Source organism: Rhinolophus ferrumequinum, chromosome 22, assembly GCF_004115265.2.
Source record: "Rhinolophus ferrumequinum isolate MPI-CBG mRhiFer1 chromosome 22, mRhiFer1_v1.p, whole genome shotgun sequence".
NCBI lineage: Eukaryota > Metazoa > Chordata > Mammalia > Chiroptera > Rhinolophidae > Rhinolophus > Rhinolophus ferrumequinum.
Window position 1 is genome coordinate 19,311,833 of NC_046305.1, and position 14,359 is coordinate 19,326,191.

At 35.8% G+C, this 14,359-nt stretch overlaps 1 protein-coding gene across 7 annotated transcripts in view; it reads right to left on the reverse strand.

Annotated features, from left to right (window-relative positions):
- Positions 1 to 14,359, reverse strand: part of RPS6KC1 (ribosomal protein S6 kinase C1) — a 138,366-nt gene that overhangs the window by 4,213 nt on the left and 119,794 nt on the right. For 6 of the 7 annotated variants that reach the window (XM_033093397.1, XM_033093396.1, XM_033093402.1 and 3 more), the window contains 2 exons: positions 8,580 to 8,662; positions 7,412 to 7,507 (listed from right to left, as the gene is read on the reverse strand). In XM_033093397.1, the coding sequence (XP_032949288.1) occupies positions 7,412 to 7,507; positions 8,580 to 8,662 (179 nt within the window). The remainder of the gene's footprint in view (positions 1 to 7,411; positions 7,508 to 8,579; positions 8,663 to 14,359) is intronic. The other variant, XM_033093398.1, reaches the window with a different exon arrangement.

Consider the following 14,359-nt stretch of genomic DNA (forward strand, 5'->3'; position numbering starts at 1 on the left):
AATTTATTTTGCTTTGCTTTTTATAGTTTCATTCTCTAGTTTCTTAAGGTCCAAAGTGAGATTTTTATTTGTGACTTTTCTTCTTTTCTGATATAGGTGTTTAAAGCCATAAATTTTCCTTAAGAACTGATTTAGCTGCATCTTATAAATTGTGATATAATGTGTATTTGTTTTCATTTCATTAAAAACATTTTCTAGCTTCTCTTGGGATTTCTTCTTTGATGCATAGGTTATTTAGAAGTGTGTTGTTTCATTTCCAAATATTTGTGGACTCACCAGATCTCTTTCTATTGATGACTTCTAATTAAATTACGTTGTATGATTTCAATTCCTTTTAAATATTGAAACTTGTTTTATAACATATCACATGGTCTATATTGGAGAATGTTCCATGCACATACCATAAGAATGTAACCAGCAATCATTGTGTGGAGTGTTCTATATATGTCCGTTAGAGATGTTTGATGCTGTTTGAGTCTTCTTGATATTCTTGCTGATTACATATCAATTATCAAAAATGGGGTACTGAAGCCTCCATGTATTATTATTGAATTGCCTGTTTTTCCCTTCAGGTCAGCCAGATTTTGCTTCATATGTTATGAGGCTGTTATTAGAGCATGTACCTATACTTGTTATGTCTACCTATGTATTGACCATTTTATCATTATGAAACATCTGTCTTAGTCTCTAGTAAGTCTCTTGTTTTGATATCTATTTGTCTGGTATTTGATATAGCCACTCCTGCTCTCTTACTGTTTGCATGGTTTGTCTTTCCTTTCAGTCTGAAGAATTTCCTGTATTATTTCTTCAAAGGCAGGTCTGTTAGCAATTGATTTTCTGTCTTTAGTTAGGAATTTCATTTTTGTTTTTGAAGGATGAATTTGCTGGATATAGAAATTCTTGTTGACAGTTATTTCCTTTCAGCACTTTGAACATGTTGTTTCACTGTCTTCCATTTTTTCCCTTTTTCATTGAGGTATAATTGATATACTACATTTTATTAGTTTCAAGTGTACAACATAATGATTTGATGTTTGTATATACTGTGAAATGATCACCACAATAAGTCTAGTTAACACTGTCTTGCATTGTTTTCAATGAGAAGTCTGACATTAATGTTAACGTTTCCTTGTATATGAATTGTTTTTCTTTTGCTGCTTGTAAAATTTTTCTTTGTCTTTCAGTGAGTTGACTACAATATGGCTACGTATGGATCTCTTTGTATATTCCTACTTAGGGTCCACTGAGTTTCTGAGATGCATATCAATGTTTTTTTCATCAAATTTAGGACACTTTCAGCCATTATTTCTTCAAAAAGTTTTTACTTTCCTCTCCTTCTGGGACTCCCACTGTATGTACACTGATATATTTAATATTGTCTTACGGGTCACTATAGTCCTGTTCATTTCTCTTCAAATTTTTTAGTCTGTTTTTCAGACTGGAAAATTTCTATTATTCTATTTTCAAGTTCATTGATGCTTCCTTCACCTATCTCAAATTTGCTGTTGAGATATTCTAATGAATTTGTTTCCCCTAGTGAAGTCTTCATTTCAATTACTGTATTTTTCAACTTGAGAATTTCTATTTAGTTCTTTTTTAAAAATATAATTTCTATCTCCTTATGGAGAATCTCTATTTGTAGATTCATTATTGTCATACTTTCCTTTAATTCTTTAAACATGGTTTATTTTAGGTCTCTGAACATATTTATAATAACCACTTTGAAGTCTTTGTTAAATTCAAAATGTGGGGACACTTAGAGACAATTTCTATAGACTGCTTTTTCCCCTGTATATGGGTCATACTTTTTTGTTTCTGTGTGTATCTTCTATTTTGCAGAAAAAGGGACATTTTAGAGAATATGTTTTAGCAACTCTGGAGTCTGATTTTCTTTCCACAAAGACTTTATCATTGCTGTTAGATGGTTTGTCCTTTGCTTAGTATCTTGTTTAAGCTAAATCTGTAAATTTGCTTCCCCCATCCCATTGTAACAAGCAGCTATTAATATCTGCCCATTTTATTTCTTGTTTTTGTTTTTAACCTTGGCTTCCAAGCCTACTGGTCAACCAGTGACTGAAAAGAGGCTGCATCCAAATACAACAAAGGAGGTAAGGATATACAATGGGGTGAAGACAATCTCTTCAATAAGTGGTGTTGGCAAAACTGGACAGATACATACAAAAAAAATGAAACTGGACCACTTTCTTACACCAAAGGTAAACTCAAAATGGATTACAGACTTAAATGTAAGACCTGAAACCATACAGTTCCTAGAAGAAAACATAGGCAGTAAACTCTTTGACAGTGCTGTTAACGATGTCTTTTGGGATATGTTTCCTCGGACAAGAGCAACAAAAGAAAACATAAACAAATGGAACACTACATCAAACTAAAAAGTTTTTGCACATAGGAGGAAACCATCAACAAAACAAAAAGACAACCTACTGAATGGGAGAAGATAGTCACAAATGATACATTAGATAAGGGGTTCATATCCAAAATACATAAGGAATTCATGTAACTTAACACCAAAAAATCAAACAATCCAATTTAAAAAAGGGCAGGGCAACTAAATAGACATTTCTCCCAAGAGGACATATAGATGGCCAACAGATATATGAAAAGATGCTCAACATCACTAATCATCAGGGAAATGCAAATCAAAACCATAATGAAATGTCACCTCATACCTGTCAGAGTAGCTATCATCAATAAATCAACAAATAACAAGTGCTGGCAAGGATGTGGAGAAAAAGGAACCCCCATATACTGTTGGTGGGATTGTAAATTAACGCAACCACTGTGGAAAACAGTAATATGGAGATTCCTCAAAAAAATTAAAAATAGAACTTCCATACAAGACAGCAATTCCACTTTTGGGTACTTATCCACAGAAAACAAAAACACAAATTTCAAATGATATATGCACCCCTATAGTCCTTGCATTACTTACAAGAGCCAAGATATGAAAGGTGTACATTGATAGATACACGGATTTTTTAAAAAATGTGGCATATACACATACACACTGGAATATTACTCAGCAATAAAAAGAATGAAATCTTGCCATTTACAACAATATGGATGGACCTAGAGGGTGTTATACTAAGCAAAATAAGCTAGACAAAGAAAGACAAATACCATTATGATTTCACTTATATGTGGAATCTAAAAAATCAAAAGAAAGAAATAAAATAGAGACAGACCCACAGATATAGAGAACAAGCTGATGGTTGCCCAAGGGGAAGAAGGTAGGGGCGAGGGGGATTGAGGGGCAAAAAAAACCAAATCCCTCAGCCACTAAAGCTTCCATCCTTTGCTAATGGGTTGGAGAACACAACCAAAATTGAGGCCACTCTCAACTATGCCCTGGTTTTCACTTTCCACTGGGCCCTCTCCCTGCTCCTACGCACCTGCACAGCCTCGAGGTTGGTCCCCATGGCCTGCCCCAATATGGCAGAACCCTCATACCTGACCAAGCAGGGAAGAGAGAATGGGATCAGCCCAGGCAAGAATACCGCAGAGTCGCACTGTTCTTTCCTAAAGTTCCACTGTTTTTCAAGCATAAACACTTTTCAGATTGTTGTACCCCTCTGATCAATTTCCAGAACACTGAGATGGTTGTTTCTGCCAATTCTAACTTTATAATTTCCTTTTTTGAGGAGAGAATTTGCCAACTTCCTCAAATGACTATACCATTCAAATCTGAGAATATTCCCATAGCAAATATTTTTACCTACAGAATTTAGCCAACTGCAACTGAAATATTTAAAATGATTTCTTTACATTAATGGTTCTATACATATAGGAAATTCCACTATTCAAATTACACCACAACTTCTATTTCTGCTCTTTTTTCCTTTATTTCTACTTTTTCTTTCATTCATGATTCATTCATTCAATCACTTGTATGAAAAATATCAATTGCTTTCTTCCTATTACGTTCCCGTCTATTACTTGTTGAGGCTTTCCAACCTGTATCATCAGCAGTTGCCTCACTCTTATGTTAGCAGCCCTACAATTCAACTATATGCTTCGTCAAACTACAAGTTACTATATGTCATGGACTTTCAACATTGTCCTATCAATAATAATAATACGAAACATTTATGTGACACTTAATGTGTGTTATTCTAAGTGCTTAACATAGATTAATTCATTTAACTCACAACAACTCTATGAACAGCTACAATTATTATTTCTATTTTATAGATGAGAAAACAGAGACTCGGCGAAATTAAACAACTTGTTTAAGATCATACAAGTGGGAAGTAGGAAGCCAGAATTTGAATTCAGGCACTAAGGCTCCAGAATCCATGCTCTTAAACCACCATGTTACGCTACTTCATGAGTGTGTGATCTGCAAATGCCAAGAATCCATTGCTTCACTTTGATATCACCAAGTCCACAAGAGGAGTGAAGCACAGACTTCAAAAGACTGCGTTCACAGTCTTTTCACTTGAAATTATTGTATCTAGCATTCAAAATGGTTACTGTTTATTAAAGCTAATTGCTCAAAGAATTTTCTATTAGAAGTTGCTAAAATGTGCTAGGAGAAAAGCTATTATAAAACAAAAAATCTTAAGACTATCCTAAATTATCAAATCCATTTTCAAAATCAGACAATTCAGACTGACTGAAATGTGGCAGGCATCAGACTTTTAATATAAATCTAAAACATCAAATATTGGTAAGAATTAACTATAACTATAGCATGTTTGTTTAATATTGCAGGAAACATGTAAACTCTTTCTTCTTTGTTACAACTGGCTTTTCCACCCCAGTTGAAAAAGATATATGCTATAGCTCTTTCTAAAACATGACCTCATTATGAAATTCCAATATATGTTCAAATTTTATTTTTTACTTAGTTCATGGGACTCCTCTATAAATTTGCAAGGATAAATCTATAGGCAAAAGTATAACTGTTTTACTCAGGACGACCTTGCATAATCTGTCATTTTAAATACCATAGCAGGCCTCAAGAGAGATCATGCAAAAATTCTACTGCTTAAGAGAATGTGTCAACCAGTGGCAAATCCAAGATATTCACTGCCAACTTCCTTTCTAAGAAGCTGAGCAATAAAGACACAGAAATTTGTTCTTAAGGTTTTTTTTCTCATATATCCTTCAACTGACAAAGCAACTGTGTCATAATTAACTAAATGTACACTGTGAAGTATAAACATTCATGCTCTAAGGATTTGTAAAATGTATCTTTTTTTTAAAATTGCACTTAAAATGTAACTACGTTTACTTTAGCACCATTCATTTGCCTGAGATGACTGAACCACGGGGTAAAGGGGATTATGAAATCTAAGAAGCAAGCAAGGAGCTGACAGAGCAAAGAGGGGGGAAATCTCCCCAAAGCAGAATAATTATGTCCATATAAATCATTTTGTGATTTTTTTTTAAAATGACCTCTACGACCTGTGAGGTAGTGGAAGAGGAAAAGTCAAAATGACAAATTGCTAATCATGCCAAGAGACCCCTTTTCCCTTTCCTGATGATGTTTCCTCAACATGAGTGGTAGTTTCCTTAGGCAGGCCAATGACAGAGTGCTGATTTACTATATAAGCTACACGTATCTGTATTTGGGATTTAACATACCTTAAGTCTAGACTCCTTCACAATGTAATTTCTGATAAAGAGAGCAACGGTAGACTTTCATAAGTCAATGCAGGGAATTCTATTCCCAATATTATATGATGATGACAACTTCTTTAAGGAAGAGAAACAAAACATGGCCTTCCTTAAATTGCTAGCCTTCCTTAAATTATTTACCAAACAAATTACTTTGAATTTACCTTTTTGTAACACAATAAGTAAGATGAAATCAAATGAACAGGCTGTCCTTTTTCCCATCAGAATAAAATGTTTTATATATCTTTGTATTATCTCTTAGTCCTTCTGCAAAATGCTCAGGGTATTCTCATCTCAGTATTTCCAACCTATGTTTCTTTATATTTTACATAATCTGGAAAAATTAATCTTCATGAAGCACAATTCTGATCCTTTCACTCTTCTGCACAAAAATTCCAAGTCTCAATTTTGTATTCAATTAAATATTATCACTCTACCCTGCTGTTCATGACCATAGAAGCCCATGAGAGAATCCCAACTTATCTTTCCACACTTATCCACTACTATCAGTCATCACTATATTCATCCCTCCACTCTAGATAACCCAAACTTTGATTTCCCAAATTGAGTCTTTCGGACTCATTCTTTGTTGAAGTTGTTCATTCCACCTAGCTATTCCCCCCACATCCAATCCTGTCGTGCCAAAAATCTGTCGAAGGCAACACAAAAATAACGCCCACTACACAAAAACTTTCCTCCTACCACCACCACTGCATCAATAATCACCCCTCCTTATCTTCACTTGCCAAAGTATTTTTTTAAACCTCTTTGACAGCCTTTACTTATCACATCCATCTGCGATATAGTTATTTGTAAGTCTTACCCTTACAGCTTACAACACTATGCCTTCCATATAATTGTTGAATGGAATCAAAATCATTCTTCAAGAGAATACTAGGTAATTCTCTTCTTAATATATTCCCCCCTTTTAAATTTGTTTTCCATGATTAAAAAAATAATTCATGTTTCATTAAACAAAACTAAAAATTATTTTAGTTCTTGATCTTTTTCAAATAACCTTTCTCTTTATATTTTTCACAAAAGTATAAGGATCCCAGGCCTGACAGTTACTGATTTGCTGTGAGCCCATCATACCACAATGTAACAACCCTCAGTGTATACTCACAAACCCACTATTCAAAACCAGAAAGGCATTCTAAATGTGGGGAATCAATTTAAGAAGCTCACCAGAGTTCCAAGCCTATCTTTGTGATACTTTATGGTTTAATTTTTTTTTAAATCAATAGTCTCTTTCTTCAAAGCCACCAGAAATTCATTGACACCAATGCCCAAGTTCCATCAATGGATGAAGCTAGGAGTGATCTAACTGGGCATGATTTTCTAACACACTTCTCTCCTAAGCAACTTGAGTGGCCCATTCCTAAGTTGATACATTTTTTTTAAAAGACTGAAAATAGCCATACATACGTGGTTACAAAATGTAACAAAAACAGAGCAGCATCAAACAAGCTGAAAGCAATACTTAAATCTCACCTGCCTACACAAATATATGGAATTGACTAAATGTTAGCCTGGATTTTCGAAAAACAAAAGAAATTTTAGTACCAAGAAGCTTTAACTATTCTCTCTGACCTCAACAATACTTACATAATATAGCAGAAGCCAAAAAGATATACAGTATTAGGTCTGAATTTGTAATTAGTAGTGAGTCTTCCTTGCCCAAAACTAATTTCTTTAAGGTGTTGGAGCTGTGGGCTCGGTTAATTTGCATGGTTGACAGACTTGGCCAATAGGTCAATTAAATTACCTGTTGAATGAGTGAGCGAGCCTCTTCAGAGACACATTCTGGCATGTTCAAAGTAGTGTGAGTATTTATTCCTGCTGGATGACATTCAACCAGAGTCTGAAACAATCAATCAGGTATACTTCTTACCCCCAGTAACACCGTATTCAGTTCTATCACAGGATTTACAGACAGCAAGTACAGAGAGCTCGAGGACCTTCCTAATCAGAGGTGCAGTAATCCACACAGTGCCACCTAAGGAGGGGCTCTGAGCCTGCACAACTTCTAACTGGAATGAAGGCAATCCGCGAAAGCACATCCGAACTTACGCTACTAGCCGTTTTCTCTTATAAAGTTATATTATAAAGAGAATGGTTCCTAATAGGAAAGCTAACAATAGACATAAAAACAAAAAAGGGACTTGATAGCCCCAAAATTTTTTAATGTATTAAAAACCTTCAAAGTTTAGAATTTCTTAATAATAATACTTTATGTATGCATAGCACTTTATGGTTTAATTGCATGTAGAGGTGATTTCTAATTCCACACCAATCTTGGGAGTTCGGTATCATCTACATGTTTAAGGTGGGTGACTACTTACAAAAACATGACTGTTGATTTCCTCTATTTTCTTCCCAGGAGACAATCTGCATGATACTCTATTAAAGTCTATTAACCTCAAACATCTTACTTACAAGTTATTGATCAAAGAGCATAAAGTCTGTCCTTTCTCTAGAACAGACTGGAAAAATTCACAGTATTGAGAAAAAAGATGTTACCTTTAATATCCACATTAATTTTCTAAAGTGAGAATTCCCTTCTGATTTCGGACAAGATGTTTAAAACATCCAGAGAATTCTAACATATCCTGACATGAAACTTACAGATTTAACTCTGTTAAAAGGGAATCATAGAAAATGAAGAGAAAAAAATGTTTAGTCTTATATCTGACTGTGTGCTACCACTGTGACATAATAGAATTTAAACCACCAATTTACTCAGTGTAATACAATCCTATTTTTTTTTAAATCTGGTATCTTGATAAACTTACCCTTTTTTTTTTTTTTTTGTATACCAAAGGTTTTCTTATCTAGTCCCTGATCTAAAAACTAAAGGCAAAGGCTAAATGTTCTCCACTTGAAATCAAGGTAGCATCTGGGTACACTTATTCAATGTCCAGGTCACGGCTTACCTTGCCAGTGAGAAGTTCAAAGAGGACAGCACCCAAACTCCACCAATCACAGGCTTCAGTTTCTTCAGTGATTGCTCCAACCTCTAAACACAGCAAAAAAGGTTGATATTAAAATTCCAAAGGTCAATTCAACTTTCAAAATTAACATGTATTAGCAAGGTGACCTTTTTAATGCTGAGAGAGCATATACTAAATACTACTGGGCTTTCAAAATTCCTGAAAGTTACTTATCCCTTTGGTCACCTACTGTGGTTGCATTTTTTTTTTTTGATGCAGTCATATATTAAACTGAGACATGTGTTCTTTAGTTGATAGAGGGACACCTTCAAGATGCTCTACTTAAAAGTTACATGAATCTACACGTTCAGCATTTTGCTTAATTTTTCAAATTTGAGAAGGTATAGCCAACTCTACCGCAGAGGTCATGTTTTGTTTTAGAAATAAAGACTCTAGGTTCAGAAGGAACTGCAAAAATCATTTAAACCCGTATTAATTATCCTTTTACAGATTAGAAACCAGAGGTGAAATGCCTTGTCCAATGTCATACAGTAAATCAGTCGCAGAACTAAAACCTCGTTCACAGTATCCCCCCCCTCCTATACAATCATTGTTTTCAACTAAAGGAGCAGCATGTAAAATGCAAATTTACCCCTTTTATTATTCAGAAGTACAGGTAGATATGCTGTTTTAAGCCACAACTGAAACTACTGGCTAAGATAAGGGCTTTTAGAATATCAACAAATTACAATTGTATCTGTTATCCCTATCTCTCACCAGCACAAGCTCTGAAATGTAATACGAGTTTTCAGGTGTCCTGTTTCAGGTTTCTCCACAAATCAGCAAAAACTCCCCATTTCACCATTTCTGAGGCTTTTAGCCCTTAAGTCTTGTTTGATGTAGTCTTGCCTCTTCCTAACCACATTCGGGAGTCATTAAGTCTTATCAATACCTGCCCTTTCACTTCCATTAGACTGACCAAATACACTCATTAGTTGTGGCAGGTAGCCCACAACTCCTAACGGTAATGCTCCAATGTTTTTAACTAGTTAGGTCGGAACTTGGAAAGTAGTAACGGGATGTGGTGCTCTGGTGCCCTGCCTTTTAACCAATATTTAGTAAATATATGTGCAGAAGAACCACAGAACTCATAAAATAGCTTAAGTCTGGAACCAAAGGTCATGTGGACCAGAGAAAGAAAAAAGGGCCATTCCTATGCAAAATACTGAGTTACTCCATTTCAGCAACCTTCCCCCATACCCCGGCGCCTACCCTCCTCTTCTGGGTTTCATAAGATGCATGTAGAACTACGGCCCTTCACTAGCCCCTCCCCTGGCTTTCTTCTCTCTACTGAACTTCATGCCAAATCACAACCTCCATTCTCCAACTAGCCGCTCTCAACTAGGTGGCAAAAAGAACACACAGATATTTAACTAACTCTAACTTTTGCGTGAGTGACCAAAAGTTTCCTCATCCTCCTAGAGTTGTTTCCATTTATAAACAGCAGCTTGTTTGAAAAACCAAGAACTACCTAACCAGAGATTTAATCATATATATTGTGGCACATTCATATGATGGAATAGTACTACATAAGCATTTAAAATGATACATTCATGGAAGGTTTAGGTATGTAAGTCAATGTCTGGATGTATGATATTAAAACAAAAAAAAAAGCTATAAAACAACAGAACTCTAATTTTAAAAGTATGTATTTTGACAAAAAAAGACCGGTGTAATGTTTTAGCGATTTGCCTCTGCGGTGATGAGATTTTTATTTTCATTCTTATACTTATTAACCTCCATGAATATCTTGTGTTCCCACACAACTTTAATGTTATTGTACATTAGGGAGAGCAATGGACTAGGAATTAGGAGTCTAGGACTAAGAGTCTTGAGGAATACACTTGATCTCATCTGTAATATGAGGGTTAGATCTGAGGGCCTCTAGGTTAAATTTAGCTCTAAATTCTTTGACCCTCAAGGATTTCCTAAAATAGTGATTCTCTTGAAGAACAATTCCTTGGGGGCTCTCATTCAAAGTGCTTATACTACCTTTCCCTGATGCAAATACACTGCGCCCACCCCCACTCCCAACCTCCCCTTAGAGAGCCACTGACACCTTCAGAAGAGTGCTCTGAAAACTTGAGAAAGAGTGTACATTCTTAGAAACTTCAGAAAGTGAAAGCAATTTACCACGGTCCTGTCGTCAAGTAGAAATTTTTGCACATTTCCTTCCAGCCTAAAGCAGGCAATACATCATTTTCCTGTTCAAAATTCTGCAATGGCTTCTCATTGACCATGAAATGACATTCTAATGTCTTGCTTAATCAGGCATGTATATACTCAGGCATCCATGAGGTCTCAACCTATGAGCTCCTTCAACCGACACACATGAGCAGCACAGACCAGGCACTATTCCTCCCGGGAGCTCCACGCACTGGCCGCAGGGCTACATGATGTGAGGCCAAAATCCGTTTTCCCACTCCCACAGTTAATGGTTTTGTCTTCTAACGTGTTTTTGCTCAAGAATTTAAGTTATTCTATTTTCATTAATTATACAGCAAGTATATATATTTCTTAGTTTTGTTTATAATAAAGCGGATATCGGTTCACAAGACCCAAAATTATTGATCAACCATCCGTTATGAATATGCTACCAACATGTCTCACCACTTTCTGTGTATGATTTGTTGCTTTGCTCATACAGAAACACACTGTAATAACGGTAATTGCAACAATTAAAAAGCAGCTAACATTTATCGACTGCTTGCTGTATGTAAGGAACTGTGTCTAACATTTTACATGACTTATTTAAAATTTCCAAGCAACCTTATGGAGAACTTATTTGGGCAAAGTGACTCTGGAGGAGAAAATATTGTATTTGTGTGTCCTGGGAAATGAGGAACACATGACCCAGTCAGCTTAAGAAAAGCTGTGAAAAGTAAAGAGATGGTTTTATAGGGTCTAAGAACATACCCTGAGGAGTTCTATACTAGAGACACACCCCAAGTCTCTGCTCAGAAAGGTTTCCTGTTAGAATTAAGCAGAGGATCACTGAGATAAGTCTACAGAATGTCATCAATCAATGGCTAACGGAATTTATGAAATTCAGTAAAAGGTCCAAAGTGCCATTGCCAGTGTAGCCTAGACCATCCGAAGCGACATGCGTCTGTATCCCGTATCACTGCTGGGGATGTGCACCGGAGGTGAAATGTGGCACTGTGTGTGTGTTTGTGGGGTGAGGGGGTCCTTGAAACCACCAGATAGGCACAGTACATCTTCCTGTGCATAAAGATTTTTATATGTGTGGGAGGAAATATTGTTTTACTATTAAAAAAAACACAAATCTATTATGGAACAGAACGTAAAATTTATATGGAACTTCAGGATCATATTTCACTAGTTCCCTGGGGTACCCATTTCATATCACCTTCACAGTCAGAAGTACAGTGGTACCTCGGTTTTCTAACGTAATCCATTCCAGAAGACCGTTCGAGTTCTGAAACGTTCGAAAACAGCCGACAGCTAGGCCTCAGGATCCTGGCACTCAGCGGAAGCCACATGACATGTTCGACTTCCAAGTTCGGTTCGAAAACTGAAGCATTTACTTCTGGGTTTACGGCATTTGTAAACCAAAATGTTCATCAACAGAGACGTTCGAAAACCGAGGTACTACTGTACTTGGGTAGAAAAGTTTGAGAGGCACTTCATGAAACAGACAAGTTGTATTCCTTTATTGGTTTCTGTAAATTTGCTCAGCTAAGGAATCTAAGAACTATGTAGGTTCATTGGTTTTACGCTTTGAAATCCCTCGTAATTTTCTTCCAGAGTCCTTAACAGGTAGATAATGACCAATATACTGCTTCAAATGTGGACTGTCACAATGTCTGGTGAGCCTCAATCTGAATTATATTAATATATTGTAATATAATATTAATATATTAATATAGCATTATTACAAATATGCCCCAATTCTAATTCTTAGATTAAAATTGTAAAGATATACCCTGAAATTGCATTGCCAAAAAGAAGCCTAAAGTTGTGAGGCTATCCAAACTGCTCTAAAACTACTTTATTTGCAAAATCTATAGACAAAAATTAAGTATAAACCAAGAGTACTGATTTACAATAAAGCTTCATAATAGCTACTATAAACACCAGGTGAATAGTCAGGTATATGTGTCTAACTTCAAAAATAGAGAATATAAAGAAATACCAAATAAATTTGTGAGGCTATCTTGAAAGTATAACATGGTGAAGCTGAGAAATCCCTTTAAGCTCCCTTAAATTTTTTAAATCTCTGATGGAAAAAAGCAGAAACACATTTTAAATGATAAATTCTACCACTCTTTTCTCCATTTTAAAAAATATTTTTCCTATAAAACCCAACGTGTTAAGTTTCTGTGCATGTCCCTCCCCCACTACTATATTCTATATTTGCAGTTTCTAGGATGGTAAAATAGTGTCCTTATTCTCCACAAATGCAGCAGTACAACAGGCATTAAGCAAAGTGATCAGGGGGGAAAATAACAAAACGAATTCTCAGATTAACAAAACAAATTCTCAGATTCACTCAGAAAGAGCTGGTAATATTTTAAAATCCTGGATTTTTGTCTCTGAGTCAAAGAAATGTTTTGACAGGGATCTATAGTTATGCTACTGTGTGAGCCTGGCTGGGGATGTCCCTGAGAATGAGGACAGCCAGACCTCTAACATTCTTTTTACCTGTAATTTTATGATCCTGAAAGTGTTTTCAAAAGCACTCATGAGCCTTTCTCATAACTTCTTCTCCCTCCATTAATTTAAAATGCCCAAAGAGTGGGATTATACTAAAATGAGCTAGCATTCCTCAATCTTCCTGTTTCTCCTTTCTAGAAACAGCCATTCTTCCCTTTTCCTAAAAGACCTGGTGGCAAGCGAAATGAATCCGTGTCACTAAATCTAACCGTGGTCATCTTGTAATGGAGACACAGAATCATTTCCAGATTAGATTTCAAACCATCCAAAATTTTTTAACGATATCAAATATGTGAGAACTGTTGAGTATAATTTTAGAACCCTCACTTTAGTACTATCAATCTTCATAGTCTAACAATATAGAATCTTATTGATACATACTAATGATTCAAACGATCATATTCCACAAGTGAATAAACAAGTTTCCGTAAAACAATGAAGATACCACAAAATAAATGTGCTTTGCCTACCATGGATTTTCTCAGGTTTAACACCTCCTAGAACACTCTACAACAAGCCAGGATATTTTTCAGAAAAATGCTGCCGCCTTGGTAACCCATATCGTCAAAGGGCTTGCTAAAACTTAGAATAAGAGAGTTTTATAGTCCTTATGATAATCAGTAGGTTTACTAAGTCTCCCTCTTATAGTCCTCTTATATAACGTTAACCTGACCCCAAAACTATAATAAGCCTCGCTCCTAAAAAATAAAGGAGCACAAACGCAGAAAGCTTGGACTCAGGAAACCATACTATATGAGAAGTGAAGGGAAGGCAGGAAAGCATCCACTGAGACCTGAGGAAGTCTGAAAGACACTGGAGAGACCACGTGATCCGTGCGTTACTGAAATCATGACGGGTACCTAGCTACAGGCCTGCCTTTTAGGACTGTACAAGTTAAACCACATGGATTTGTCAGAGACATGACTCAAAAGTAACCAAAGATAATGATGAAACTATGCTGGAAATTGTACAGAAAAATGGAAAAGGTCAGAACACGCGTCTCCAACTCAAGCTTTAAGTGAAGATCAACCTTTCTACATAGTTTT